This window comes from Scophthalmus maximus, chromosome 15 (genome assembly GCF_022379125.1).
Source record: "Scophthalmus maximus strain ysfricsl-2021 chromosome 15, ASM2237912v1, whole genome shotgun sequence".
In the NCBI taxonomy this organism is placed as follows: domain Eukaryota; kingdom Metazoa; phylum Chordata; class Actinopteri; order Pleuronectiformes; family Scophthalmidae; genus Scophthalmus; species Scophthalmus maximus.
The window spans coordinates 16,030,714-16,056,831 of record NC_061529.1 but is presented as its reverse complement, the minus strand read 5'-3'; the positions used below and the strand labels follow the sequence as shown (position 1 = coordinate 16,056,831).

Below are 26,118 nucleotides of genomic sequence, written 5' to 3'. Positions count from 1 at the left end.
GGAAAGTTCTCAGCTATGGTTTTGGAAATTACTGCTGTTTGATTGCTTAATGATTTCTCTTCGTAGAACGAATCGTTGTCGGCCCTCACTTCTGCTCAGTTGGCACAGCTGACACTGAGCTCGGGGGCGTCGAACGACACAGACCAAATCGACCGTGTGTTTGGACGACTTGAGGTGGGCAATGCTCTGGAAAATGTGGAGGAATTCCTGACAGAGCTGACAGCGAAAGGACAGGTACGTTACCCCTGACACTGGGGTAAGAAAGAAAATCTGGGGGGATTTTAACTGAACAAGGACGGTACTTAGATCTTTTCTAAACCTCTGCAGCAGTTACAGGAGACCCATTCACATCACATATATTGTTGCGTCCCTCCCAGTGTCCTGTTTGGTGTACTTGTTAACTGCAAGTTAAGTGTCTGCTGTTTAAGTCCTCTGGTTTTGTGATTTGAAAGGAACCCGATTTCCAACCTGCTGTGAGAGATCGCGTAATGAACAGGACCTTCCTCATCATCGGCCCCCATTTCCCGCACTTTGAGACAAAGGACTGGTTTGTTTGGTTCCACGTGAAACTGGTTCCTGTCCTCGCCAGTTTCAGTGCAGTTATGCTCGAGAATGCAACCTCAAACATGAACTGCTCCAACTACCATGTTGTGTGAGTAGTGTCTTACAAACAAGCAGCACTACAGTGCACCAAAGTACAATAATACTGTTGAGGGTACGCGTACGAATGTTTTGTTTTTGCTCTTTTCAGTGTGAGCGGGCTGGCCAAAGCTTCCCCTGAAATGCCGTTGCACAGACGACAAAAGATCTCGGGTGTTCTGCTGGGCTACCTGAAAAGATCTGCCAGTGTCATCAACGAGCCAGGTAGGGTCGACAAAGTAAACTGCGCCACGTCCTCGCTTGTGTGGGCTTTTCCCAGGGCTTGACATATTCTTACCAAATTGGGGTTGGGAAGAAAACGGGCACTGGATTTGTATCACGTTTAGCAATAAAAAAAGATCTCGCTAAATGGTACCTACGCTAACCATGATCTACTGTCCTCAGTTTGTAGGCGGGGAATTCAGAGTGACGCCCAATGGATTGCAGTAAACTTGGGTCTATTTTCTCAATTTACATCATACACTGACCTCCAAGTCTTCAACATCACTGGGGTAAGTCGTACATTTCCCTTCAAATCTTCCATGAAAAGAGCAGCGCAAAACTCAGAACGTCAAAGAGAAAAGCTTTTTGTGTTTCCTCCGTTTGTGTCATCAGGCGGCAGTTGTGGACGTCCTCACGCCAAACCAGAAGGCTGAGCTGATCCTTGATCCAAACAGCGGCGCTTTGCAGAATGAGACCATCGTACGGGAGGTGTTCAAAAGCTTGAACAAGTCCCACAATGACGAGCAGCTCGGTCAGTTTTTCCTGGCTTTTACAGACATCAACAAGAAGGTGAGTGCTTGATTTTAAGATTGCCATGCTCTCCGATATATAGTTGCCTGCCAAACAGGCCGTGTAAAAGTTGCCCTCTGGGAATGTTTGCAGAAGCTAATAGGTGGCCGAGCCTCGGCTCAAAAATCATCCCATCTCTGGAATGCTTGGTTAAAGTGTTGTTGCGGATTATTCCCCAATCATGTCCGTCATGCACCGAAGTCCAAAGACGTGTCCCCAGGCTTGCTTTCATTTTGACAATGAGTCAAGAGGGGTGTAATATCCTCTTGAACTAAACAGAGAATCCCTTCACTTGCAGAGAAACATCACCTTCATCAAAAATCCAGCTGTACGAGACACCATCCTGAACCTGACCCTGACGGCCCTTGCTCCTGAATTTGAAGACTTTGAGCCTGAAGACTTTGAGCTGTGGTTCCAGGTCAATTTGGCCACTGTGATGGCCAGCCTCCATCCTGGCAGCTTGGCAGTGATCCCCAGCAACATCAGCTGTGAATCCTATGCAGCTATGTAAGCCAGGATATTTCTCAAGTCCAAAGTCAAACAATACGTGTTTGCATGAGGTCAAACTGTGAATCCAGACGAGTCACAAAAAATTGTGTTTTCTTCCCTCAGACTCACTGGTCTTCGAAAAAGCTTGAAATCCCTGCCACTGGACATTTCAGATGGTCTGAGATCGGGCATAGAGTCATTCAAGGAGACCTTCCCACGTACGTTGACATCGTTTTTCAGACAAGCCGATTACGACTGCTTGTGTTGATAGCTGCATTGATGCCATGCCTTCTTTCCATTTTTGCCCCAAACAGGTTGCGCAGTTGCACATTCCTTGATGGTAAGTTCATTTCTGTGGGAATACAACATGGAGGAAAACAATGTGATAATAGCTGATCAAAATTAACAAGACAAACGTTTGGCACATTGACGTCGTTAAGGGGTACTTTAAATTGAAGTGGCTTTTGCCGCGAGAGTAACAGTTATGCTTTGCTTGTCTGCAGTGCCAGGAGACCCAGGTTGATGGTAAGTTTGCAAAATACCAGACACTTCATGTGTGATGACAAAATGGCGTTCTGAAGGTACAATGTCTGATCCTGGAACTTTGTCTTTTCACAGAGCGCCTCATCTGTGCTGCATTCAATCGGTAGGTGAACCATAGTTTTGTTGGATGGTGAATTTGGAAAGGTAGAGTTCTTTTACGCAGGCTAACTAAGATTCTAATGGTATTGTTTTTATTCTTTTCTCAGATCGCAGCTGGAGAAAACCTTGTCGGTTGGCAATGTCTCCGAGGTCCTGTGCAACTTCACCATCACTATGCACGCATGTTCCTCGGTACATCTTTCTTTTTCGATCAGCTAAGAGAGATTCGACTTTTGCTACTTTGCCATCCGGAGAAATGGGTCTCTGTAAGCTCCTGGATTCTTTGCCTAATTTTTGGTTGTCTTTTTTTTCCCAAGGCTAAACATCTCACACCCAGCAACTTGGCGGCACTACAGGCATGCTCACTGGAAGGCCAAAGGACATACCCGGTAGAGGTCTGGAAGCTTCTCTTCCAAAAGGCTTTGACTTCATTAGACCAGGCTCTGGAATTATTTGCCACCACGGTAAATCCAGTCCCACAATTTCACAAAATCTTTGCTTCCTTGTGGGAATTCTGTGTAATAACCAAGATGACTTTTTCCAACCCCAGGCCGCCAACAACAGCTTCCCAATATTTCCACATCTGCTCGAGGCCCTCGGAGAGGTTAGAATTGCCAACTTCAGCGAGGCACAGCTGCAGAGTGTTGACTTTGTCAGCGGCTGGTTCCAGACAAAGTTGCGTCCGTTTTTGGCCTCTCCATCCTCCAACTTCCTATTCTGCCTGAGCTCCAAGAACTTCAGCTGCCAAACATACCAGACTGTGTAAGCAAGCTATGTGATGTATTGCTCCACTGTGAACCAGATTGTAGAGGCTCCTGGCGTTTTCCTCTTTTTGAGATGTTGAAAGCATTCTCTCAAATTTTAGCATCCAGGTATTCAGCAGCCAAAGGCCATCCATGGACGGGGAAAGACAGCGTGCAGTCTTCACTCATTTCATCAAACCATTCCTGTCAAGAAATGACTCATCAGGTAAAGGCAGGCGCTCGCACTCAACTTGGAGAAGTCTAGGTCACAACAGTGGTGGTATCCTGCCAATGGGTTTGTTTCCGTCTTCTTTGCAGATCCTGGCTGTGTCTCATCTACCAACGGGAGCGGAGACTGGCTGCAGACAAATATTGGCGGCTTCTCTGAATATGCGACCCTGCAGGATTTGAAAGGCCTCAATCCCAACTTCTCAAGTGTGAGTGGAGACTGCAGTTGCTGCGTTTTCCCCCTCCCAAACGGAAAGTTCTCAGCTATGGTTTTGGAAATTACTGCTGTTTGATTGCTTAATGATTTCTCTTCGTAGAACGAATCATTGTCGGACCTCACTTCTGCTCAGTTGGCACAGCTGACACTGAGCTCGGGGGCGTCGAACGACACAGACCAAATCGACCGTGTGTTTGGACGACTTGAGGTGGGCAATGCTCTGGAAAATGTGGAGGAATTCCTGACAGAGCTGACAGCGAAAGGACAGGTACGTTACCCCTGACACTGGGGTAAGAAAGAAAATCTGGGGGGATTTTAACTGAACAAGGACGGTACTTAGATCTTTTCTAAACCTCTGCAGCAGTTACAGGAGACCCATTCACATCACATATATTGTTGCGTCCCTCCCAGTGTCCTGTTTGGTGTACTTGTTAACTGCAAGTTAAGTGTCTGCTGTTTAAGTCCTCTGGTTTTGTGATTTGAAAGGAACCCGATTTCCAACCTGCTGTGAGAGATCGCGTAATGAACAGGACCTTCCTCATCATCGGCCCCCATTTCCCGCACTTTGAGACAAAGGACTGGTTTGTTTGGTTCCACGTGAAACTGGTTCCTGTCCTCGCCAGTTTCAGTGCAGTTATGCTCGAGAATGCAACCTCAAACATGAACTGCTCCAACTACCATGTTGTGTGAGTAGTGTCTTACAAACAAGCAGCACTACAGTGCACCAAAGTACAATAATACTGTTGAGGGTACGCGTACGAATGTTTTGTTTTTGCTCTTTTCAGTGTGAGCGGGCTGGCCAAAGCTTCCCCTGAAATGCCGTTGCACAGACGACAAAAGATCTCGGGTGTTCTGCTGGGCTACCTGAAAAGATCTGCCAGTGTCATCAACGAGCCAGGTAGGGTCGACAAAGTAAACTGCGCCACGTCCTCGCTTGTGTGGGCTTTTCCCAGGGCTTGACATATTCTTACCAAATTGGGGTTGGGAAGAAAACGGGCACTCGATTTGTATCACGTTTAGCAATAAAAAAAGATCTCGCTAAATGGTACCTACGCTAACCATGATCTACTGTCCTCAGTTTGTAGGCGGGGAATTCAGAGTGACGCCCAATGGATTGCAGTAAACTTGGGTCTATTTTCTCAATTTACATCATACACTGACCTCCAAGTCTTCAACATCACTGGGGTAAGTCGTACATTTCCCTTCAAATCTTCTATGAAAAGAGCAGCGCAAAACTCAGAACGTCAAAGAGAAAAGCTTTTTGTGTTTCCTCCGTTTGTGTCATCAGGCGGCAGTTGTGGACGTCCTCACGCCAAACCAGAAGGCTGAGCTGATCCTTGATCCAAACAGCGGCGCTTTGCAGAATGAGACCATCGTACGGGAGGTGTTCAAAAGCTTGAACAAGTCCCACAATGACGAGCAGCTCGGTCAGTTTTTCCTGGCTTTTACAGACATCAACAAGAAGGTGAGTGCTTGATTTTAAGATTGCCATGCTCTCCGATATATAGTTGCCTGCCAAACAGGCCGTGTAAAAGTTGCCCTCTGGGAATGTTTGCAGAAGCTAATAGGTGGCCGAGCCTCGGCTCAAAAATCATCCCATCTCTGGAATGCTTGGTTAAAGTGTTGTTGCGGATTATTCCCCAATCATGTCCGTCATGCACCGAAGTCCAAAGACGTGTCCCCAGGCTTGCTTTCATTTTGACAATGAGTCAAGAGGGGTGTAATATCCTCTTGAACTAAACAGAGAATCCCTTCACTTGCAGAGAAACATCACCTTCATCAAAAATCCAGCTGTACGAGACACCATCCTGAACCTGACCCTGACGGCCCTTGCTCCTGAATTTGAAGACTTTGAGCCTGAAGACTTTGAGCTGTGGTTCCAGGTCAATTTGGCCACTGTGATGGCCAGCCTCCATCCTGGCAGCTTGGCAGTGATCCCCAGCAACATCAGCTGTGAATCCTATGCAGCTATGTAAGCCAGGATATTTCTCAAGTCCAAAGTCAAACAATACGTGTTTGCATGAGGTCAAACTGTGAATCCAGACGAGTCACAAAAAATTGTGTTTTCTTCCCTCAGACTCACTGGTCTTCGAAAAAGCTTGAAATCCCTGCCACTGGACATTTCAGATGGTCTGAGATCGGGCATAGAGTCATTCAAGGAGACCTTCCCACGTACGTTGACATCGTTTTTCAGACAAGCCGATTACGACTGCTTGTGTTGATAGCTGCATTGATGCCATGCCTTCTTTCCATTTTTGCCCCAAACAGGTTGCGCAGTTGCACATTCCTTGATGGTAAGTTCATTTCTGTGGGAATACAACATGGAGGAAAACAATGTGATAATAGCTGATCAAAATTAACAAGACAAACGTTTGGCACATTGACGTCGTTAAGGGGTACTTTAAATTGAAGTGGCTTTTGCCGCGAGAGTAACAGTTATGCTTTGCTTGTCTGCAGTGCCAGGAGACCCAGGTTGATGGTAAGTTTGCAAAATACCAGACACTTCATGTGTGATGACAAAATGGCGTTCTGAAGGTACAATGTCTGATCCTGGAACTTTGTCTTTTCACAGAGCGCCTCATCTGTGCTGCATTCAATCGGTAGGTGAACCATAGTTTTGTTGGATGGTGAATTTGGAAAGGTAGAGTTCTTTTACGCAGGCTAACTAAGATTCTAATGGTATTGTTTTTATTCTTTTCTCAGATCGCAGCTGGAACAAACCTTGTCGGTTGGCAATGTCTCCGAGGTCCTGTGCAACTTCACCATCACTATGCACGCCTGTTCCTCGGTACATCTTTCTTTTTCGATCAGCTAAGAGAGATTCGACTTTTGCTACTTTGCCATCCGGAGAAATGGGTCTCTGTAAGCTCCTGGATTCTTTGCCTAATTTTTGGTTGTCTTTTTTTTCCCAAGGCTAAACATCTCACACCCAGCAACTTGGCGGCACTACAGGCATGCTCACTGGAAGGCCAAAGGACATACCCGGTAGAGGCCTGGAAGCTTCTCTTCCAAAAGGCTTTGACTTCATTAGACCAGGCTCTGGAATTATTTGCCACCACGGTAAATCCACTCCCACAATTTCACAAAATCTTTGCTTCCTTGTGGGAATTCTGTGTAATAACCAAGATGACTTTTTCCAACCCCAGGCCGCCAACAACAGCTTCCCAATATTTCCACATCTGCTCGAGGCCCTCGGAGAGGTTAGAATTGCCAACTTCAGCGAGGCACAGCTGCAGAGTGTTGACTTTGTCAGCGGCTGGTTCCAGACAAAGTTGCGTCCGTTTTTGGCCTCTCCATCCTCCAACTTCCTATTCTGCCTGAGCTCCAAGAACTTCAGCTGCCAAACATACCAGACTGTGTAAGCAAGCTATGTGATGTATTGCTCCACTGTGAACCAGATTGTAGAGGCTCCTGGCGTTTTCCTCTTTTTGAGATGTTGAAAGCATTCTCTCAAATTTTAGCATCCAGGTATTCAGCAGCCAAAGGCCATCCATGGACGGGGAAAGACAGCGTGCAGTCTTCACTCATTTCATCAAACCATTCCTGTCAAGAAATGACTCATCAGGTAAAGGCAGGCGCTCGCACTCAACTTGGAAAAGTCTAGGTCACAACAGTGGTGGTATCCTGCCAATGGGTTTGTTTCCGTCTTCTTTGCAGATCCTGGCTGTGTCTCATCTACCAACGGGAGCGGAGACTGGCTGCAGACAAATATTGGCGGCTTCTCTGAATATGCGACCCTGCAGGATTTGAAAGGCCTCAATCCCAACTTCTCAAGTGTGAGTGGAGACTGCAGTTGCTGCGTTTTCCCCCTCCCAAACGGAAAGTTCTCAGCTATGGTTTTGGAAATTACTGCTGTTTGATTGCTTAATGATTTCTCTTCGTAGAACGAATCGTTGTCGGCCCTCACTTCTGCTCAGTTGGCACAGCTGACACTGAGCTCGGGGGCGTCGAACGACACAGACCAAATCGACCGTGTGTTTGGACGACTTGAGGTGGGCAATGCTCTGGAAAATGTGGAGGAATTCCTGACAGAGCTGACAGCGAAAGGACAGGTACGTTACCCCTGACACTGGGGTAAGAAAGAAAATCTCGGGGGATTTTAATTGAACATGGGGGGTACTTAGATCTTTTCTAAACCTCTGCAGCAGTTACAGGAGACCCATTCACATCACATATATTGTTGCGTCCCTCCCAGTGTCCTGTTTGGTGTACTTGTTAACTGCAAGTTAAGTGTCTGCTGTTTAAGTCCTCTGGTTTTGTGATTTGAAAGGAACCCGATTTCCAACCTGCTGTGAGAGATCGCGTAATGAACAGGACCTTCCTCATCATCGGCCCCCATTTCCCGCACTTTGAGACAAAGGACTGGTTTGTTTGGTTCCACGTGAAACTGGTTCCTGTCCTCGCCAGTTTCAGTGCAGTGATGCTCGAGAATGCAACCTCAAACATGAACTGCTCCAACTACCATGTTGTGTGAGTAGTGTCTTACAAACAAGCAGCACTACAGTGCACCAAAGTACAATAATACTGTTGAGGGTACGCGTACGAATGTTTTGTTTTTGCTCTTTTCAGTGTGAGCGGGCTGGCCAAAGCTTCCCCTGAAATGCCGTTGTACAGACGACAAAAGATCTCGGGTGTTCTGCTGGGCTACCTGAAAAGATCTGCCAGTGTCATCAACGAGCCAGGTAGGGTCGACAAAGTAAACTGCGCCACGTGCTCGCTTGTGTGGGCTTTTCCCAGGGCTTGACATATTCTTACAAAATTGGGGTTGGGAAGAAAACTGGCACTGGATTTGTATCACGTATAGCAATAAAAAAAGATCTCGCTAAATGGTACCTACGCTAACCATGATCTACTGTCCTCAGTTTGTAGGCGGGGAATTCAGAGTGACGCCCAATGGATTGCAGTAAACTTGGGTCCATTTTCTCAATTTACATCATACACTGACCTCCAAGTCTTCAACATCACTGGGGTAAGTCGTACATTTCCCTTCAAATCTTCCATGAAAAGAGCAGCGCAAAACTCAGAACGTCAAAGAGAAAAGCTTTTTGTGTTTCCTCCGTTTGTGTCATCAGGCGGCAGTTGTGGACGTCCTCACGCCAAACCAGAAGGCTGAGCTGATCCTTGATCCAAATAGCGGCGCTTTGCAGAATGAGACCATCGTACGGGAGGTGTTCAAAAGCTTGAACAAGTCCCACAATGACGAGCAGCTCGGTCAGTTTTTCCTGGCTTTTACAGACATCAACAAGAAGGTGAGTGCTTGATTTTAAGATTGCCATGCTCTCCGATATATAGTTGCCTGCCAAACAGGCCGTGTAAAAGTTGCCCTTTGCTCTGGGAATGTTTGCAGAAGCTAATAGGTGGCCGAGCCTCGGCTCAAAAATCATCCCATCTCTGGAATGCTTGGTTAAAGTGTTGTTGCGGATTATTCCCCAATCATGTCCGTCATGCACCGAAGTCCAAAGACGTGTCCCCAGGCTTGCTTTCATTTTGACAATGAGTCAAGAGGGGTGTAATATCCTCTTGAACTAAACAGAGAATCCCTTCACTTGCAGAGAAACATCACCTTCATCAAAAATCCAGCTGTACGAGACACCATCCTGAACCTGACCCTGACGGCCCTTGCTCCTGAATTTGAAGACTTTGAGCCTGAAGACTTTGAGCTGTGGTTCCAGGTCAATTTGGCCACTGTGATGGCCAGCCTCCATCCTGGCAGCTTGGCAGTGATCCCCAGCAACATCAGCTGTGAATCCTATGCAGCTATGTAAGCCAGGATATTTCTCAAGTCCAAAGTCAAACAATACGTGTTTGCATGAGGTCAAACTGTGAATCCAGACGAGTCACAAAAAATTGTGTTTTCTTCCCTCAGACTCACTGGTCTTCGAAAAAGCTTGAAATCCCTGCCACTGGACATTTCAGATGGTCTGAGATCGGGCATAGAGTCATTCAAGGAGACCTTCCCACGTACGTTGACATCGTTTTTCAGACAAGCCGATTACGACTGCTTGTGTTGATAGCTGCATTGATGCCATGCCTTCTTTCCATTTTTGCCCCAAACAGGTTGCGCAGTTGCACATTCCTTGATGGTAAGTTCATTTCTGTGGGAATACAACATGGAGGAAAACAATGTGATAATAGCTGATCAAAATTAACAAGACAAACGTTTGGCACATTGACGTCGTTAAGGGGTACTTTAAATTGAAGTGGCTTTTGCCGCGAGAGTAACAGTTATGCTTTGCTTGTCTGCAGTGCCAGGAGACCCAGGTTGATGGTAAGTTTGCAAAATACCAGACACTTCATGTGTGATGACAAAATGGCGTTCTGAAGGTACAATGTCTGATCCTGGAACTTTGTCTTTTCACAGAGCGCCTCATCTGTGCTGCATTCAATCGGTAGGTGAACCATAGTTTTGTTGGATGGTGAATTTGGAAAGGTAGAGTTCTTTTACGCAGGCTAACTAAGATTCTAATGGTATTGTTTTTATTCTTTTCTCAGATCGCAGCTGGAACAAACCTTGTCGGTTGGCAATGTCTCCGAGGTCCTGTGCAACTTCACCATCACTATGCACGCCTGTTCCTCGGTACATCTTTCTTTTTCGATCAGCTAAGAGAGATTCGACTTTTGCTACTTTGCCATCCGGAGAAATGGGTCTCTGTAAGCTCCTGGATTCTTTGCCTAATTTTTGGTTGTCTTTTTTTTCCCAAGGCTAAACATCTCACACCCAGCAACTTGGCGGCACTACAGGCATGCTCACTGGAAGGCCAAAGGACATACCCGGTAGAGGTCTGGAAGCTTCTCTTCCAAAAGGCTTTGACTTCATTAGACCAGGCTCTGGAATTATTTGCCACCACGGTAAATCCAGTCCCACAATTTCACAAAATCTTTGCTTCCTTGTGGGAATTCTGTGTAATAACCAAGATGACTTTTTCCAACCCCAGGCCGCCAACAACAGCTTCCCAATATTTCCACATCTGCTCGAGGCCCTCGGAGAGGTTAGAATTGCCAACTTCAGCGAGGCACAGCTGCAGAGTGTTGACTTTGTCAGCGGCTGGTTCCAGACAAAGTTGCGTCCGTTTTTGGCCTCTCCATCCTCCAACTTCCTATTCTGCCTGAGCTCCAAGAACTTCAGCTGCCAAACATACCAGACTGTGTAAGCAAGCTATGTGATGTATTTCTCCACTGTGAACCAGATTGTAGAGGCTCCTGGCGTTTTCCTCTTTTTGAGATGTTGAAAGCATTCTCTCAAATTTTAGCATCCAGGTATTCAGCAGCCAAAGGCCATCCATGGACGGGGAAAGACAGCGTGCAGTCTTCACTCATTTCATCAAACCATTCCTGTCAAGAAATGACTCATCAGGTAAAGGCAGGCGCTCGCACTCAACTTGGAAAAGTCTAGGTCACAACAGTGGTGGTATCCTGCCAATGGGTTTGTTTCCGTCTTCTTTGCAGATCCTGGCTGTGTCTCATCTACCAACGGGAGCGGAGACTGGCTGCAGACAAATATTGGCGGCTTCTCTGAATATGCGACCCTGCAGGATTTGAAAGGCCTCAATCCCAACTTCTCAAGTGTGAGTGGAGACTGCAGTTGCTGCGTTTTCCCCCTCCCAAACAGAAAGTTCTCAGCTATGGTTTTGGAAATTACTGCTGTTTGATTGCTTAATGATTTCTCTTCGTAGAACGAATCGTTGTCGGCCCTCACTTCTGCTCAGTTGGCACAGCTGACACTGAGCTCGGGGGCGTCGAACGACACAGACCAAATCGACCGTGTGTTTGGACGACTTGAGGTGGGCAATGCTCTGGAAAATGTGGAGGAATTCCTGACAGAGCTGACAGCGAAAGGACAGGTACGTTACCCCTGACACTGGGGTAAGAAAGAAAATCTGGGGGGATTTTAACTGAACAAGGACGGTACTTAGATCTTTTCTAAACCTCTGCAGCAGTTACAGGAGACCCATTCACATCACATATATTGTTGCGTCCCTCCCAGTGTCCTGTTTGGTGTACTTGTTAACTGCAAGTTAAGTGTCTGCTGTTTAAGTCCTCTGGTTTTGTGATTTGAAAGGAACCCGATTTCCAACCTGCTGTGAGAGATCGCGTAATGAACAGGACCTTCCTCATCATCGGCCCCCATTTCCCGCACTTTGAGACAAAGGACTGGTTTGTTTGGTTCCACGTGAAACTGGTTCCTGTCCTCGCCAGTTTCAGTGCAGTGATGCTCGAGAATGCAACCTCAAACATGAACTGCTCCAACTACCATGTTGTGTGAGTAGTGTCTTACAAACAAGCAGCACTACAGTGCACCAAAGTACAATAATACTGTTGAGGGTACGCGTACGAATGTTTTGTTTTTGCTCTTTTCAGTGTGAGCGGGCTGGCCAAAGCTTCCCCTGAAATGCCGTTGCACAGACGACAAAAGATCTCTGGTGTTCTGCTGGGCTACCTGAAAAGATCTGCCAGTGTCATCAACGAGCCAGGTAGGGTCGACAAAGTAAACTGCGCCACGTGCTCGCTTGTGTGGGCTTTTCCCAGGGCTTGACATATTCTTACAAAATTGGGGTTGGGAAGAAAACTGGCACTGGATTTGTATCACGTATAGCAATAAAAAAAGATCTCGCTAAATGGTACCTACGCTAACCATGATCTACTGTCCTCAGTTTGTAGGCGGGGAATTCAGAGTGACGCCCAATGGATTGCAGTAAACTTGGGTCCATTTTCTCAATTTACATCATACACTGACCTCCAAGTCTTCAACATCACTGGGGTAAGTCGTACATTTCCCTTCAAATCTTCCATGAAAAGAGCAGCGCAAAACTCAGAACGTCAAAGAGAAAAGCTTTTTGTGTTTCCTCCGTTTGTGTCATCAGGCGGCAGTTGTGGACGTCCTCACGCCAAACCAGAAGGCTGAGCTGATCCTTGATCCAAACAGCGGCGCTTTGCAGAATGAGACCATCGTACGGGAGGTGTTCAAAAGCTTGAACAAGTCCCACAATGACGAGCAGCTCGGTCAGTTTTTCCTGGCTTTTACAGACATCAACAAGAAGGTGAGTGCTTGATTTTAAGATTGCCATGCTCTCCGATATATAGTTGCCTGCCAAACAGGCCGTGTAAAAGTTGCCCTCTGGGAATGTTTGCAGAAGCTAATAGGTGGCCGAGCCTCGGCTCAAAAATCATCCCATCTCTGGAATGCTTGGTTAAAGTGTTGTTGCGGATTATTCCCCAATCATGTCCGTCATGCACCGAAGTCCAAAGACGTGTCCCCAGGCTTGCTTTCATTTTGACAATGAGTCAAGAGGGGTGTAATATCCTCTTGAACTAAACAGAGAATCCCTTCACTTGCAGAGAAACATCACCTTCATCAAAAATCCAGCTGTACGAGACACCATCCTGAACCTGACCCTGACGGCCCTTGCTCCTGAATTTGAAGACTTTGAGCCTGAAGACTTTGAGCTGTGGTTCCAGGTCAATTTGGCCACTGTGATGGCCAGCCTCCATCCTGGCAGCTTGGCAGTGATCCCCAGCAACATCAGCTGTGAATCCTATGCAGCTATGTAAGCCAGGATATTTCTCAAGTCCAAAGTCAAACAATACGTGTTTGCATGAGGTCAAACTGTGAATCCAGACGAGTCACAAAAAATTGTGTTTTCTTCCCTCAGACTCACTGGTCTTCGAAAAAGCTTGAAATCCCTGCCACTGGACATTTCAGATGGTCTGAGATCGGGCATAGAGTCATTCAAGGAGACCTTCCCACGTACGTTGACATCGTTTTTCAGACAAGCCGATTACGACTGCTTGTGTTGATAGCTGCATTGATGCCATGCCTTCTTTCCATTTTTGCCCCAAACAGGTTGCGCAGTTGCACATTCCTTGATGGTAAGTTCATTTCTGTGGGAATACAACATGGAGGAAAACAATGTGATAATAGCTGATCAAAATTAACAAGACAAACGTTTGGCACATTGACGTCGTTAAGGGGTACTTTAAATTGAAGTGGCTTTTGCCGCGAGAGTAACAGTTATGCTTTGCTTGTCTGCAGTGCCAGGAGACCCAGGTTGATGGTAAGTTTGCAAAATACCAGACACTTCATGTGTGATGACAAAATGGCGTTCTGAAGGTACAATGTCTGATCCTGGAACTTTGTCTTTTCACAGAGCGCCTCATCTGTGCTGCATTCAATCGGTAGGTGAACCATAGTTTTGTTGGATGGTGAATTTGGAAAGGTAGAGTTCTTTTACGCAGGCTAACTAAGATTCTAATGGTATTGTTTTTATTCTTTTCTCAGATCGCAGCTGGAACAAACCTTGTCGGTTGGCAATGTCTCCGAGGTCCTGTGCAACTTCACCATCACTATGCACGCCTGTTCCTCGGTACATCTTTCTTTTTCGATCAGCTAAGAGAGATTCGACTTTTGCTACTTTGCCATCCGGAGAAATGGGTCTCTGTAAGCTCCTGGATTCTTTGCCTAATTTTTGGTTGTCTTTTTTTTCCCAAGGCTAAACATCTCACACCCAGCAACTTGGCGGCACTACAGGCATGCTCACTGGAAGGCCAAAGGACATACCCGGTAGAGGTCTGGAAGCTTCTCTTCCAAAAGGCTTTGACTTCATTAGACCAGGCTCTGGAATTATTTGCCACCACGGTAAATCCACTCCCACAATTTCACAAAATCTTTGCTTCCTTGTGGGAATTCTGTGTAATAACCAAGATGACTTTTTCCAACCCCAGGCCGCCAACAACAGCTTCCCAATATTTCCACATCTGCTCGAGGCCCTCGGAGAGGTTAGAATTGCCAACTTCAGCGAGGCACAGCTGCAGAGTGTTGACTTTGTCAGCGGCTGGTTCCAGACAAAGTTGCGTCCGTTTTTGGCCTCTCCATCCTCCAACTTCCTATTCTGCCTGAGCTCCAAGAACTTCAGCTGCCAAACATACCAGACTGTGTAAGCAAGCTATGTGATGTATTGCTCCACTGTGAACCAGATTGTAGAGGCTCCTGGCGTTTTCCTCTTTTTGAGATGTTGAAAGCATTCTCTCAAATTTTAGCATCCAGGTATTCAGCAGCCAAAGGCCATCCATGGACGGGGAAAGACAGCGTGCAGTCTTCACTCATTTCATCAAACCATTCCTGTCAAGAAATGACTCATCAGGTAAAGGCAGGCGCTCGCACTCAACTTGGAAAAGTCTAGGTCACAACAGTGGTGGTATCCTGCCAATGGGTTTGTTTCTGTCTTCTTTGCAGATCCTGGCTGTGTCTCATCTACCAACGGGAGCGGAGACTGGCTGCAGACAAATATTGGCGGCTTCTCTGAATATGCGACCCTGCAGGATTTGAAAGGCCTCAATCCCAACTTCTCAAGTGTGAGTGGAGACTGCAGTTGCTGCGTTTTTCCCCTCCCAAACGGAAAGTTCTCAGCTATGGTTTTGGAAATTACTGCTGTTTGATTGCTTAATGATTTCTCTTCGTAGAACGAATCGTTGTCGGCCCTCACTTCTGCTCAGTTGGCACAGCTGACACTGAGCTCGGGGGCGTCGAACGACACAGACCAAATCGACCGTGTGTTTGGACGACTTGAGGTGGGCAATGCTCTGGAAAATGTGGAGGAATTCCTGACAGAGCTGACAGCGAAAGGACAGGTACGTTACCCCTGACACTGGGGTAAGAAAGAAAATCTGGGGGGATTTTAATTGAACATGGGGGGTACTTAGATCTTTTCTAAACCTCTGCAGCAGTTACAGGAGACCCATTCACATCACATATATTGTTGCGTCCCTCCCAGTGTCCTGTTTGGTGTACTTGTTAACTGCAAGTTAAGTGTCTGCTGTTTAAGTCCTCTGGTTTTGTGATTTGAAAGGAACCCGATTTCCAACCTGCTGTGAGAGATCGCGTAATGAACAGGACCTTCCTCATCATCGGCCCCCATTTCCCGCACTTTGAGACAAAGGACTGGTTTGTTTGGTTCCACGTGAAACTGGTTCCTGTCCTCGCCAGTTTCAGTGCAGTGATGCTCGAGAATGCAACCTCAAACATGAACTGCTCCAACTACCATGTTGTGTGAGTAGTGTCTTACAAACAAGCAGCACTACAGTGCACCAAAGTACAATAATACTGTTGAGGGTACGCGTACGAATGTTTTGTTTTTGCTCTTTTCAGTGTGAGCGGGCTGGCCAAAGCTTCCCCTGAAATGCCGTTGCACAGACGACAAAAGATCTCGGGTGTTCTGCTGGGCTACCTGAAAAGATCTGCCAGTGTCATCAACGAGCCAGGTAGGGTCGACAAAGTAAACTGCGCCACGTCCTCGCTTGTGTGGGCTTTTCCCAGGGCTTGACATATTCTTACCAAATTGGGGTTGGGAAGAAAACGGGCACTCGATTTGTATCACGTTTAGCAATAAAAAAAGATCTCGCTAAATGGTACCTACGCTAACCATGATCTACTGTCCTCAGTTTGTAGGCGGGGAATTCAGAGTGACGCCCAATGGATTGCAGTAAACTTGGGTCCATTTTCTCAATTTACATCATACACTGACCTCCAAGTCTTCAACATCACTGGGGTAAGTCGTACATTTCCCTTCAAATCTTCCATGAAAAGAGCAGCGCAAAACTCAGAACGTCAAAGAGAAAAGCTTTTTGTGTTTCCTCCGTTTGTGTCATCAGGCGGCAGTTGTGGACGTCCTCACGCCAAACCAGAAGGCTGAGCTGATCCTTGATCCAAACAGCGGCGCTTTGCAGAATGAGACCATCGTACGGGAGGTGTTCAAAAGCTTGAACAAGTCCCACAATGACGAGCAGCTCGGTCAGTTTTTCCTGGCTTTTACAGACATCAACAAGAAGGTGAGTGCTTGATTTTAAGATTGCCATGCTCTCCGATATATAGTTGCCTGCCAAACAGGCCGTGTAAAAGTTGCCCTTTGCTCTGGGAATGTTTGCAGAAGCTAATAGGTGGCCGAGCCTCGGCTCAAAATCATCCCATCTCTGGAATGCTTGGTTAAAGTGTTGTTGCGGATTATTCCCCAATCATGTCCGTCATGCACCGAAGTCCAAAGACGTGTCCCCAGGCTTGCTTTCATTTTGACAATGAGTCAAGAGGGGTGTAATATCCTCTTGAACTAAACAGAGAATCCCTTCACTTGCAGAGAAACATCACCTTCATCAAAAATCCAGCTGTACGAGACACCATCCTGAACCTGACCCTGACGGCCCTTGCTCCTGAATTTGAAGACTTTGAGCCTGAAGACTTTGAGCTGTGGTTCCAGGTCAATTTGGCCACTGTGATGGCCAGCCTCCATCCTGGCAGCTTGGCAGTGATCCCCAGCAACATCAGCTGTGAATCCTATGCAGCTATGTAAGCCAGGATATTTCTCAAGTCCAAAGTCAAACAATACGTGTTTGCATGAGGTCAAACTGTAAATCCAGACGAGACACAAAAAATTGTGTTTTCTTCCCTCAGACTCACTGGTCTTCGAAAAAGCTTGAAATCCCTGCCACTGGACATTTCAGATGGTCTGAGATCGGGCATAGAGTCATTCAAGGAGACCTTCCCACGTACGTTGACATCGTTTTTCAGACAAGCCGATTACGACTGCTTGTGTTGATAGCTGCATTGATGCCATGCCTTCTTTCCATTTTTGCCCCAAACAGGTTGCGCAGTTGCACATTCCTTGATGGTAAGTTCATTTCTGTGGGAATACAACATGGAGGAAAACAATGTGATAATAGCTGATCAAAATTAACAAGACAAACGTTTGGCACATTGACGTCGTTAAGGGGTACTTTAAATTGAAGTGGCTTTTGCCGCGAGAGTAACAGTTATGCTTTGCTTGTCTGCAGTGCCAGGAGACCCAGGTTGATGGTAAGTTTGCAAAATACCAGACACTTCATGTGTGATGACAAAATGGCGTTCTGAAGGTACAATGTCTGATCCTGGAACTTTGTCTTTTCACAGAGCGCCTCATCTGTGCTGCATTCAATCGGTAGGTGAACCATAGTTTTGTTGGATGGTGAATTTGGAAAGGTAGAGTTCTTTTACGCAGGCTAACTAAGATTCTAATGGTATTGTTTTTATTCTTTTCTCAGATCGCAGCTGGAACAAACCTTGTCGGTTGGCAATGTCTCCGAGGTCCTGTGCAACTTCACCATCACTATGCACGCCTGTTCCTCGGTACATCTTTCTTTTTCGATCAGCTAAGAGAGATTCGACTTTTGCTACTTTGCCATCCGGAGAAATGGGTCTCTGTAAGCTCCTGGATTCTTTGCCTAATTTTTGGTTGTCTTTTTTTTCCCAAGGCTAAACATCTCACACCCAGCAACTTGGCGGCACTACAGGCATGCTCACTGGAAGGCCAAAGGACATACCCGGTAGAGGTCTGGAAGCTTCTCTTCCAAAAGGCTTTGACTTCATTAGACCAGGCTCTGGAATTATTTGCCACCACGGTAAATCCAGTCCCACAATTTCACAAAATCTTTGCTTCCTTGTGGGAATTCTGTGTAATAACCAAGATGACTTTTTCCAACCCCAGGCCGCCAACAACAGCTTCCCAATATTTCCACATCTGCTCGAGGCCCTCGGAGAGGTTAGAATTGCCAACTTCAGCGAGGCACAGCTGCAGAGTGTTGACTTTGTCAGCGGCTGGTTCCAGACAAAGTTGCGTCCGTTTTTGGCCTCTCCATCCTCCAACTTCCTATTCTGCCTGAGCTCCAAGAACTTCAGCTGCCAAACATACCAGACTGTGTAAGCAAGCTATGTGATGTATTGCTCCACTGTGAACCAGATTGTAGAGGCTCCTGGCGTTTTCCTCTTTTTGAGATGTTGAAAGCATTCTCTCAAATTTTAGCATCCAGGTATTCAGCAGCCAAAGGCCATCCATGGACGGGGAAAGACAGCGTGCAGTCTTCACTCATTTCATCAAACCATTCCTGTCAAGAAATGACTCATCAGGTAAAGGCAGGCGCTCGCACTCAACTTGGAAAAGTCTAGGTCACAACAGTGGTGGTATCCTGCCAATGGGTTTGTTTCCGTCTTCTTTGCAGATCCTGGCTGTGTCTCATCTACCAACGGGAGCGGAGACTGGCTGCAGACAAATATTGGCGGCTTCTCTGAATATGCGACCCTGCAGGATTTGAAAGGCCTCAATCCCAACTTCTCAAGTGTGAGTGGAGACTGCAGTTGCTGCGTTTTCCCCCTCCCAAACGGAAAGTTCTCAGCTATGGTTTTGGAAATTACTGCTATTTGATTGCTTAATGATTTCTCTTCGTAGAACGAATCGTTGTCGGCCCTCACTTCTGCTCAGTTGGCACAGCTGACACTGAGCTCGGGGGCGTCGAACGACACAGACCAAATCGACCGTGTGTTTGGACGACTTGAGGTGGGCAATGCTCTGGAAAATGTGGAGGAATTCCTGACAGAGCTGACAGCGAAAGGACAGGTACGTTACCCCTGACACTGGGGTAAGAAAGAAAATCTCGGGGGATTTTAACTGAACAAGGACGGTACTTAGATCTTTTCTAAACCTCTGCAGCAGTTACAGGAGACCCATTCACATCACATATATTGTTGCGTCCCTCCCAGTGTCCTGTTTGGTGTACTTGTTAACTGCAAGTTAAGTGTCTGCTGTTTAAGTCCTCTGGTTTTGTGATTTGAAAGGAACCCGATTTCCAACCTGCTGTGAGAGATCGCGTAATGAACAGGACCTTCCTCATCATCGGCCCCCATTTCCCGCACTTTGAGACAAAGGACTGGTTTGTTTGGTTCCACGTGAAACTGGTTCCTGTCCTCGCCAGTTTCAGTGCAGTGATGCTCGAGAATGCAACCTCAAACATGAACTGCTCCAACTACCATGTTGTGTGAGTAGTGTCTTACAAACAAGCAGCACTACAGTGCACCAAAGTACAATAATACTGTTGAGGGTACGCGTACGAATGTTTTGTTTTGCTCTTTTCAGTGTGAGCGGGCTGGCCAAAGCTTCCCCTGAAATGCCGTTGCACAGACGACAAAAGATCTCGGGTGTTCTGCTGGGCTACCTGAAAAGATCTGCCAGTGTCATCAACGAGCCAGGTAGGGTCGACAAAGTAAACTGCGCCACGTGCTCGCTTGTGTGGGCTTTTCCCAGGGCTTGACATATTCTTACAAAATTGGGGTTGGGAAGAAAACTGGCACTGGATTTGTATCACGTATAGCAATAAAAAAAGATCTCGCTAAATGGTACCTACGCTAACCATGATCTACTGTCCTCAGTTTGTAGGCGGGGAATTCAGAGTGACGCCCAATGGATTGCAGTAAACTTGGGTCCATTTTCTCAATTTACATCATACACTGACCTCCAAGTCTTCAACATCACTGGGGTAAGTCGTACATTTCCCTTCAAATCTTCCATGAAAAGAGCAGCGCAAAACTCAGAACGTCAAAGAGAAAAGCTTTTTGTGTTTCCTCCGTTTGTGTCATCAGGCGGCAGTTGTGGACGTCCTCACGCCAAACCAGAAGGCTGAGCTGATCCTTGATCCAAACAGCGGCGCTTTGCAGAATGAGACCATCGTACGGGAGGTGTTCAAAAGCTTGAACAAGTCCCACAATGACGAGCAGCTCGGTCAGTTTTTCCTGGCTTTTACAGACATCAACAAGAAGGTGAGTGCTTGATTTTAAGATTGCCATGCTCTCCGATATATAGTTGCCTGCCAAACAGGCCGTGTAAAAGTTGCCCTTTGCTCTGGGAATGTTTGCAGAAGCTAATAGGTGGCCGAGCCTCGGCTCAAAATGATCCCATCTCTGGAATGCTTGGTTAAAGTGTTGTAGCGGATTATTCCCCAATCATGTCCGTCATGCACCGAAGTCCAAAGACGTGTCCCCAGGCTTGCTTTCATTTTGACAATGAGTCAAGAGGGGTGTAATATCCTCTTGAACTAAACAGAGAATCCCTTCACTTGCAGAGAAACATCACCTACATCAAAAATCCAGCTGTACGAGACACCATCCTGAACCTGACCCTGACGGCCCTTGCTCCTGAATTTGAAGACTTTGAGCCTGAAGACTTTGAGCTGTGGTTCCAGGTCAATTTGGCCACTGTGATGGCCAGCCTCCATCCTGGCAGCTTGGCAGGGATCCCCAGCAACATCAGCTGTGAATCCTATGCAGCTATGTAAGCCAGGATATTTCTCAAGTCCAAAGTCAAACAATACGTGTTTGCATGAGGTCAAACTGTAAATCCAGACGAGTCACAAAAAATTGTGTTTTCTTCCCTCAGACTCACTGGTCTTCGAAAAAGCTTGAAATCCCTGCCACTGGACATTTCAGATGGTCTGAGATCGGGCATAGAGTCATTCAAGGAGACCTTCCCACGTACGTTGACATCGTTTTTCAGACAAGCCGATTACGACTGCTTGTGTTGATAGCTGCATTGATGCCATGCCTTCTTTCCATTTTTGCCCCAAACAGGTTGCGCAGTTGCACATTCCTTGATGGTAAGTTCATTTCTGTGGGAATACAACATGGAGGAAAACAATGTGATAATAGCTGATCAAAATTAACAAGACAAACGTTTGGCACATTGACGTCGTTAAGGGGTACTTTAAATTGAAGTGGCTTTTGCCGCGAGAGTAACAGTTATGCTTTGCTTGTCTGCAGTGCCAGGAGACCCAGGTTGATGGTAAGTTTGCAAAATACCAGACACTTCATGTGTGATGACAAAATGGCGTTCTGAAGGTACAATGTCTGATCCTGGAACTTTGTCTTTTCACAGAGCGCCTCATCTGTGCTGCATTCAATCGGTAGGTGAACCATAGTTTTGTTGGATGGTGAATTTGGAAAGGTAGAGTTCTTTTACGCAGGCTAACTAAGATTCTAATGGTATTGTTTTTATTCTTTTCTCAGATCGCAGCTGGAACAAACCTTGTCGGTTGGCAATGTCTCCGAGGTCCTGTGCAACTTCACCATCACTATGCACGCCTGTTCCTCGGTACATCTTTCTTTTTCGATCAGCTAAGAGAGATTCGACTTTTGCTACTTTGCCATCCGGAGAAATGGGTCTCTGTAAGCTCCTGGATTCTTTGCCTAATTTTTGGTTGTCTTTTTTTTCCCAAGGCTAAACATCTCACACCCAGCAACTTGGCGGCACTACAGGCATGCTCACTGGAAGGCCAAAGGACATACCCGGTAGAGGTCTGGAAGCTTCTCTTCCAAAAGGCTTTGACTTCATTAGACCAGGCTCTGGAATTATTTGCCACCACGGTAAATCCAGTCCCACAATTTCACAACATCTTTGCTTCCTTGTGGGAATTCTGTGTAATAACCAAGATGACTTTTTCCAACCCCAGGCCGCCAACAACAGCTTCCCAATATTTCCACATCTGCTCGAGGCCCTCGGAGAAGTTAGAATTGCCAACTTCAGCGAGGCACAGCTGCAGAGTGTTGACTTTGTCAGCGGCTGGTTCCAAACAAAGTTGCGTCCGTTTTTGGCCTCTCCATCCTCCAACTTCCTATTCTGCCTGAGCTCCAAGAACTTCAGCTGCCAAACATACCAGACTGTGTAAGCAAGCTATGTGATGTATTGCTCCACTGTGAACCAGATTGTAGAGGCTCCTGGCGTTTTCCTCTTTTTGAGATGTTGAAAGCATTCTCTCAAATTTTAGCATCCAGGTATTCAGCAGCCAAAGGCCATCCATGGACGGGGAAAGACAGCGTGCAGTCTTCACTCATTTCATCAAACCATTCCTGTCAAGAAATGACTCATCAGGTAAAGGCAGGCGCTCGCACTCAACTTGGAAAAGTCTAGGTCACAACAGTGGTGGTATCCTGCCAATGGGTTTGTTTCCGTCTTCTTTGCAGATCCTGGCTGTGTCTCATCTACCAACGGGAGCGGAGACTGGCTGCAGACAAATATTGGCGGCTTCTCTGAATATGCGACCCTGCAGGATTTGAAAGGCCTCAATCCCAACTTCTCAAGTGTGAGTGGAGACTGCAGTTGCTGCGTTTTCCCCCTCCCAAACGGAAAGTTCTCAGCTATGGTTTTGGAAATTACTGCTATTTGATTGCTTAATGATTTCTCTTCGTAGAACGAATCGTTGTCGGCCCTCACTTCTGCTCAGTTGGCACAGCTGACACTGAGCTCGGGGGCGTCGAACGACACAGACCAAATCGACCGTGTGTTTGGACGACTTGAGGTGGGCAATGCTCTGGAAAATGTGGAGGAATTCCTGACAGAGCTGACAGCGAAAGGACAGGTACGTTACCCCTGACACTGGGGTAAGAAAGAAAATCTGGGGGGATTTTAACTGAACAAGGACGGTACTTAGATCTTTTCTAAACCTCTGCAGCAGTTACAGGAGACCCATTCACATCACATATATTGTTGCGTCCCTCCCAGTGTCCTGTTTGGTGTACTTGTTAACTGCAAATTAAGTGTCTGCTGTTTAAGTCCTCTGGTTTTGTGATTTGAAAGGAACCCGATTTCCAACCTGCTGTGAGAGATCGCGTAATGAACAGGACCTTCCTCATCATCGGCCCCCATTTCCCGCACTTTGAGACAAAGGACTGGTTTGTTTGGTTCCACGTGAAACTGGTTCCTGTCCTCGCCAGTTTCAGTGCAGTGATGCTCGAGAATGCAACCTCAAACATGAACTGCTCCAACTACCATGTTGTGTGAGTAGTGTCTTACAAACAAGCAGCACTACAGTGCACCAAAGTACAATAATACTGTTGAGGGTACGCGTACGAATGTTTTGTTTTGCTCTTTTCAGTGTGAGCGGGCTGGCCAAAGCTTCCCCTGAAATGCCGTTGCACAGACGACAAAAGATCTCGGGTGTTCTGCTGGGCTACCTGAAAAGATCTGCCAGTGTCATCAACGAGCCAGGTAGGGTCGACAAAGTAAACTGCGCCACGTGCTCGCTTGTGTGGGCTTTTCCCAGGGCTTGACATATTCTTACAAAATTGGGGTTGGGAAGAAAACTGGCACTGGATTTGTATCACGTATAGCAATAAAAAAAGATCTCGCTAAATGGTACCTACGCTAACCATGATCTACTGTCCTCAGTTTGTAGGCGGGGAATTCAGAGTGACGCCCAATGGATTGCAGTAAACTTGGGTCCATTTTCTCAATTTACATCATACACTGACCTCCAAGTCTTCAACATCACTGGGGTAAGTCGTACATTTCCCTTCAAATCTTCCATGAAAAGAGCAGCGCAAAACTCAGAACGTCAAAGAGAAAAGCTTTTTGTGTTTCCTCCGTTTGTGTCATCAGGCGGCAGTTGTGGACGTCCTCACGCCAAACCAGAAGGCTGAGCTGATCCTTGATCCAAACAGCGGCGCTTTGCAGAATGAGACCATCGTACGGGAGGTGTTCAAAAGCTTGAACAAGTCCCACAATGACGAGCAGCTCGGTCAGTTTTTCCTGGCTTTTACAGACATCAACAAGAAGGTGAGTGCTTGATTTTAAGATTGCCATGCTCTCCGATATATAGTTGCCTGCCAAACAGGCCGTGTAAAAGTTGCCCTTTGCTCTGGGAATGTTTGCAGAAGCTAATAGGTGGCCGAGCCTCGGCTCAAAAATCATCCCATCTCTGGAATGCTTGGTTAAAGTGTTGTTGCGGATTATTCCCCAATCATGTCCGTCATGCACCGAAGTCCAAAGACGTGTCCCCAGGCTTGCTTTCATTTTGACAATGAGTCAAGAGGGGTGTAATATCCTCTTGAACTAAACAGAGAATCCCTTCACTTGCAGAGAAACATCACCTACATCAAAAATCCAGCTGTACGAGACACCATCCTGAACCTGACCCTGACGGCCCTTGCTCCTGAATTTGAAGACTTTGAGCCTGAAGACTTTGAGCTGTGGTTCCAGGTCAATTTGGCCACTGTGATGGCCAGCCTCCATCCTGGCAGCTTGGCAGTGATCCCCAGCAACATCAGCTGTGAATCCTATGCAGCTATGTAAGCCAGGATATTTCTCAAGTCCAAAGTCAAACAATACGTGTTTGCATGAGGTCAAACTGTAAATCCAGACGAGTCACAAAAAATTGTGTTTTCTTCCCTCAGACTCACTGGTCTTCGAAAAAGCTTGAAATCCCTGCCACTGGACATTTCAGATGGTCTGAGATCGGGCATAGAGTCATTCAAGGAGACCTTCCCACGTACGTTGACATCGTTTTTCAGACAAGCCGATTACGACTGCTTGTGTTGATAGCTGCATTGATGCCATGCCTTCTTTCCATTTTTGCCCCAAACAGGTTGCGCAGTTGCACATTCCTTGATGGTAAGTTCATTTCTGTGGGAATACAACATGGAGGAAAACAATGTGATAATAGCTGATCAAAATTAACAAGACAAACGTTTGGCACATTGACGTCGTTAAGGGGTACTTTAAATTGAAGTGGCTTTTGCCGCGAGAGTAACAGTTATGCTTTGCTTGTCTGCAGTGCCAGGAGACCCAGGTTGATGGTAAGTTTGCAAAATACCAGACACTTCATGTGTGATGACAAAATGGCGTTCTGAAGGTACAATGTCTGATCCTGGAACTTTGTCTTTTCACAGAGCGCCTCATCTGTGCTGCATTCAATCGGTAGGTGAACCATAGTTTTGTTGGATGGTGAATTTGGAAAGGTAGAGTTCTTTTACGCAGGCTAACTAAGATTCTAATGGTATTGTTTTTATTCTTTTCTCAGATCGCAGCTGGAACAAACCTTGTCGGTTGGCAATGTCTCCGAGGTCCTGTGCAACTTCACCATCACTATGCACGCCTGTTCCTCGGTACATCTTTCTTTTTCGATCAGCTAAGAGAGATTCGACTTTTGCTACTTTGCCATCCGGAGAAATGGGTCTCTGTAAGCTCCTGGATTCTTTGCCTAATTTTTGGTTGTCTTTTTTTTCCCAAGGCTAAACATCTCACACCCAGCAACTTGGCGGCACTACAGGCATGCTCACTGGAAGGCCAAAGGACATACCCGGTAGAGGTCTGGAAGCTTCTCTTCCAAAAGGCTTTGACTTCATTAGACCAGGCTCTGGAATTATTTGCCACCACGGTAAATCCAGTCCCACAATTTCACAAAATCTTTGCTTCCTTGTGGGAATTCTGTGTAATAACCAAGATGACTTTTTCCAACCCCAGGCCGCCAACAACAGCTTCCCAATATTTCCACATCTGCTCGAGGCCCTCGGAGAGGTTAGAATTGCCAACTTCAGCGAGGCACAGCTGCAGAGTGTTGACTTTGTCAGCGGCTGGTTCCAGACAAAGTTGCGTCCGTTTTTGGCCTCTCCATCCTCCAACTTCCTATTCTGCCTGAGCTCCAAGAACTTCAGCTGCCAAACATACCAGACTGTGTAAGCAAGCTATGTGATGTATTGCTCCACTGTGAACCAGATTGTAGAGGCTCCTGGCGTTTTCCTCTTTTTGA

The 26,118-nt window shown here is 46.6% G+C and overlaps 1 protein-coding gene across 1 annotated transcript in view; it reads left to right on the top strand.

Moving 5' to 3' along the window:
• The window catches only part of LOC118286526, a 78,710-nt gene that overhangs the window by 6,332 nt on the left and 46,260 nt on the right, over positions 1–26,118 (top strand). The window contains exons 27-114 of the mRNA XM_047337813.1: positions 67–234; positions 453–652; positions 752–864; positions 1,045–1,151; positions 1,255–1,431; positions 1,730–1,938; positions 2,044–2,138; positions 2,235–2,260; positions 2,424–2,445; positions 6,323–6,350; positions 6,454–6,538; positions 6,664–6,810; positions 6,897–7,108; positions 7,212–7,315; positions 7,408–7,526; positions 7,635–7,802; positions 8,021–8,220; positions 8,320–8,432; positions 8,613–8,719; positions 8,823–8,999; positions 9,303–9,511; positions 9,617–9,711; positions 9,808–9,833; positions 9,997–10,018; positions 10,112–10,139; positions 10,243–10,327; positions 10,453–10,599; positions 10,686–10,897; positions 11,001–11,104; positions 11,197–11,315; positions 11,424–11,591; positions 11,810–12,009; positions 12,109–12,221; positions 12,402–12,508; positions 12,612–12,788; positions 13,087–13,295; positions 13,401–13,495; positions 13,592–13,617; positions 13,781–13,802; positions 13,896–13,923; positions 14,027–14,111; positions 14,237–14,383; positions 14,470–14,681; positions 14,785–14,888; positions 14,981–15,099; positions 15,208–15,375; positions 15,594–15,793; positions 15,893–16,005; positions 16,186–16,292; positions 16,396–16,572; positions 16,875–17,083; positions 17,189–17,283; positions 17,380–17,405; positions 17,569–17,590; positions 17,684–17,711; positions 17,815–17,899; positions 18,025–18,171; positions 18,258–18,469; positions 18,573–18,676; positions 18,769–18,887; positions 18,996–19,163; positions 19,382–19,581; positions 19,680–19,792; positions 19,973–20,079; positions 20,183–20,359; positions 20,662–20,870; positions 20,976–21,070; positions 21,167–21,192; positions 21,356–21,377; positions 21,471–21,498; positions 21,602–21,686; positions 21,812–21,958; positions 22,045–22,256; positions 22,360–22,463; positions 22,556–22,674; positions 22,783–22,950; positions 23,169–23,368; positions 23,467–23,579; positions 23,760–23,866; positions 23,970–24,146; positions 24,450–24,658; positions 24,764–24,858; positions 24,955–24,980; positions 25,144–25,165; positions 25,259–25,286; positions 25,390–25,474; positions 25,600–25,746; positions 25,833–26,044. Coding sequence (XP_047193769.1) covers positions 67–234; positions 453–652; positions 752–864; positions 1,045–1,151; positions 1,255–1,431; positions 1,730–1,938; positions 2,044–2,138; positions 2,235–2,260; positions 2,424–2,445; positions 6,323–6,350; positions 6,454–6,538; positions 6,664–6,810; positions 6,897–7,108; positions 7,212–7,315; positions 7,408–7,526; positions 7,635–7,802; positions 8,021–8,220; positions 8,320–8,432; positions 8,613–8,719; positions 8,823–8,999; positions 9,303–9,511; positions 9,617–9,711; positions 9,808–9,833; positions 9,997–10,018; positions 10,112–10,139; positions 10,243–10,327; positions 10,453–10,599; positions 10,686–10,897; positions 11,001–11,104; positions 11,197–11,315; positions 11,424–11,591; positions 11,810–12,009; positions 12,109–12,221; positions 12,402–12,508; positions 12,612–12,788; positions 13,087–13,295; positions 13,401–13,495; positions 13,592–13,617; positions 13,781–13,802; positions 13,896–13,923; positions 14,027–14,111; positions 14,237–14,383; positions 14,470–14,681; positions 14,785–14,888; positions 14,981–15,099; positions 15,208–15,375; positions 15,594–15,793; positions 15,893–16,005; positions 16,186–16,292; positions 16,396–16,572; positions 16,875–17,083; positions 17,189–17,283; positions 17,380–17,405; positions 17,569–17,590; positions 17,684–17,711; positions 17,815–17,899; positions 18,025–18,171; positions 18,258–18,469; positions 18,573–18,676; positions 18,769–18,887; positions 18,996–19,163; positions 19,382–19,581; positions 19,680–19,792; positions 19,973–20,079; positions 20,183–20,359; positions 20,662–20,870; positions 20,976–21,070; positions 21,167–21,192; positions 21,356–21,377; positions 21,471–21,498; positions 21,602–21,686; positions 21,812–21,958; positions 22,045–22,256; positions 22,360–22,463; positions 22,556–22,674; positions 22,783–22,950; positions 23,169–23,368; positions 23,467–23,579; positions 23,760–23,866; positions 23,970–24,146; positions 24,450–24,658; positions 24,764–24,858; positions 24,955–24,980; positions 25,144–25,165; positions 25,259–25,286; positions 25,390–25,474; positions 25,600–25,746; positions 25,833–26,044 — 10,649 coding nt within the window. The remainder of the gene's footprint in view (positions 1–66; positions 235–452; positions 653–751; positions 865–1,044; positions 1,152–1,254; positions 1,432–1,729; positions 1,939–2,043; positions 2,139–2,234; positions 2,261–2,423; positions 2,446–6,322; positions 6,351–6,453; positions 6,539–6,663; positions 6,811–6,896; positions 7,109–7,211; positions 7,316–7,407; positions 7,527–7,634; positions 7,803–8,020; positions 8,221–8,319; positions 8,433–8,612; positions 8,720–8,822; positions 9,000–9,302; positions 9,512–9,616; positions 9,712–9,807; positions 9,834–9,996; positions 10,019–10,111; positions 10,140–10,242; positions 10,328–10,452; positions 10,600–10,685; positions 10,898–11,000; positions 11,105–11,196; positions 11,316–11,423; positions 11,592–11,809; positions 12,010–12,108; positions 12,222–12,401; positions 12,509–12,611; positions 12,789–13,086; positions 13,296–13,400; positions 13,496–13,591; positions 13,618–13,780; positions 13,803–13,895; positions 13,924–14,026; positions 14,112–14,236; positions 14,384–14,469; positions 14,682–14,784; positions 14,889–14,980; positions 15,100–15,207; positions 15,376–15,593; positions 15,794–15,892; positions 16,006–16,185; positions 16,293–16,395; positions 16,573–16,874; positions 17,084–17,188; positions 17,284–17,379; positions 17,406–17,568; positions 17,591–17,683; positions 17,712–17,814; positions 17,900–18,024; positions 18,172–18,257; positions 18,470–18,572; positions 18,677–18,768; positions 18,888–18,995; positions 19,164–19,381; positions 19,582–19,679; positions 19,793–19,972; positions 20,080–20,182; positions 20,360–20,661; positions 20,871–20,975; positions 21,071–21,166; positions 21,193–21,355; positions 21,378–21,470; positions 21,499–21,601; positions 21,687–21,811; positions 21,959–22,044; positions 22,257–22,359; positions 22,464–22,555; positions 22,675–22,782; positions 22,951–23,168; positions 23,369–23,466; positions 23,580–23,759; positions 23,867–23,969; positions 24,147–24,449; positions 24,659–24,763; positions 24,859–24,954; positions 24,981–25,143; positions 25,166–25,258; positions 25,287–25,389; positions 25,475–25,599; positions 25,747–25,832; positions 26,045–26,118) is intronic.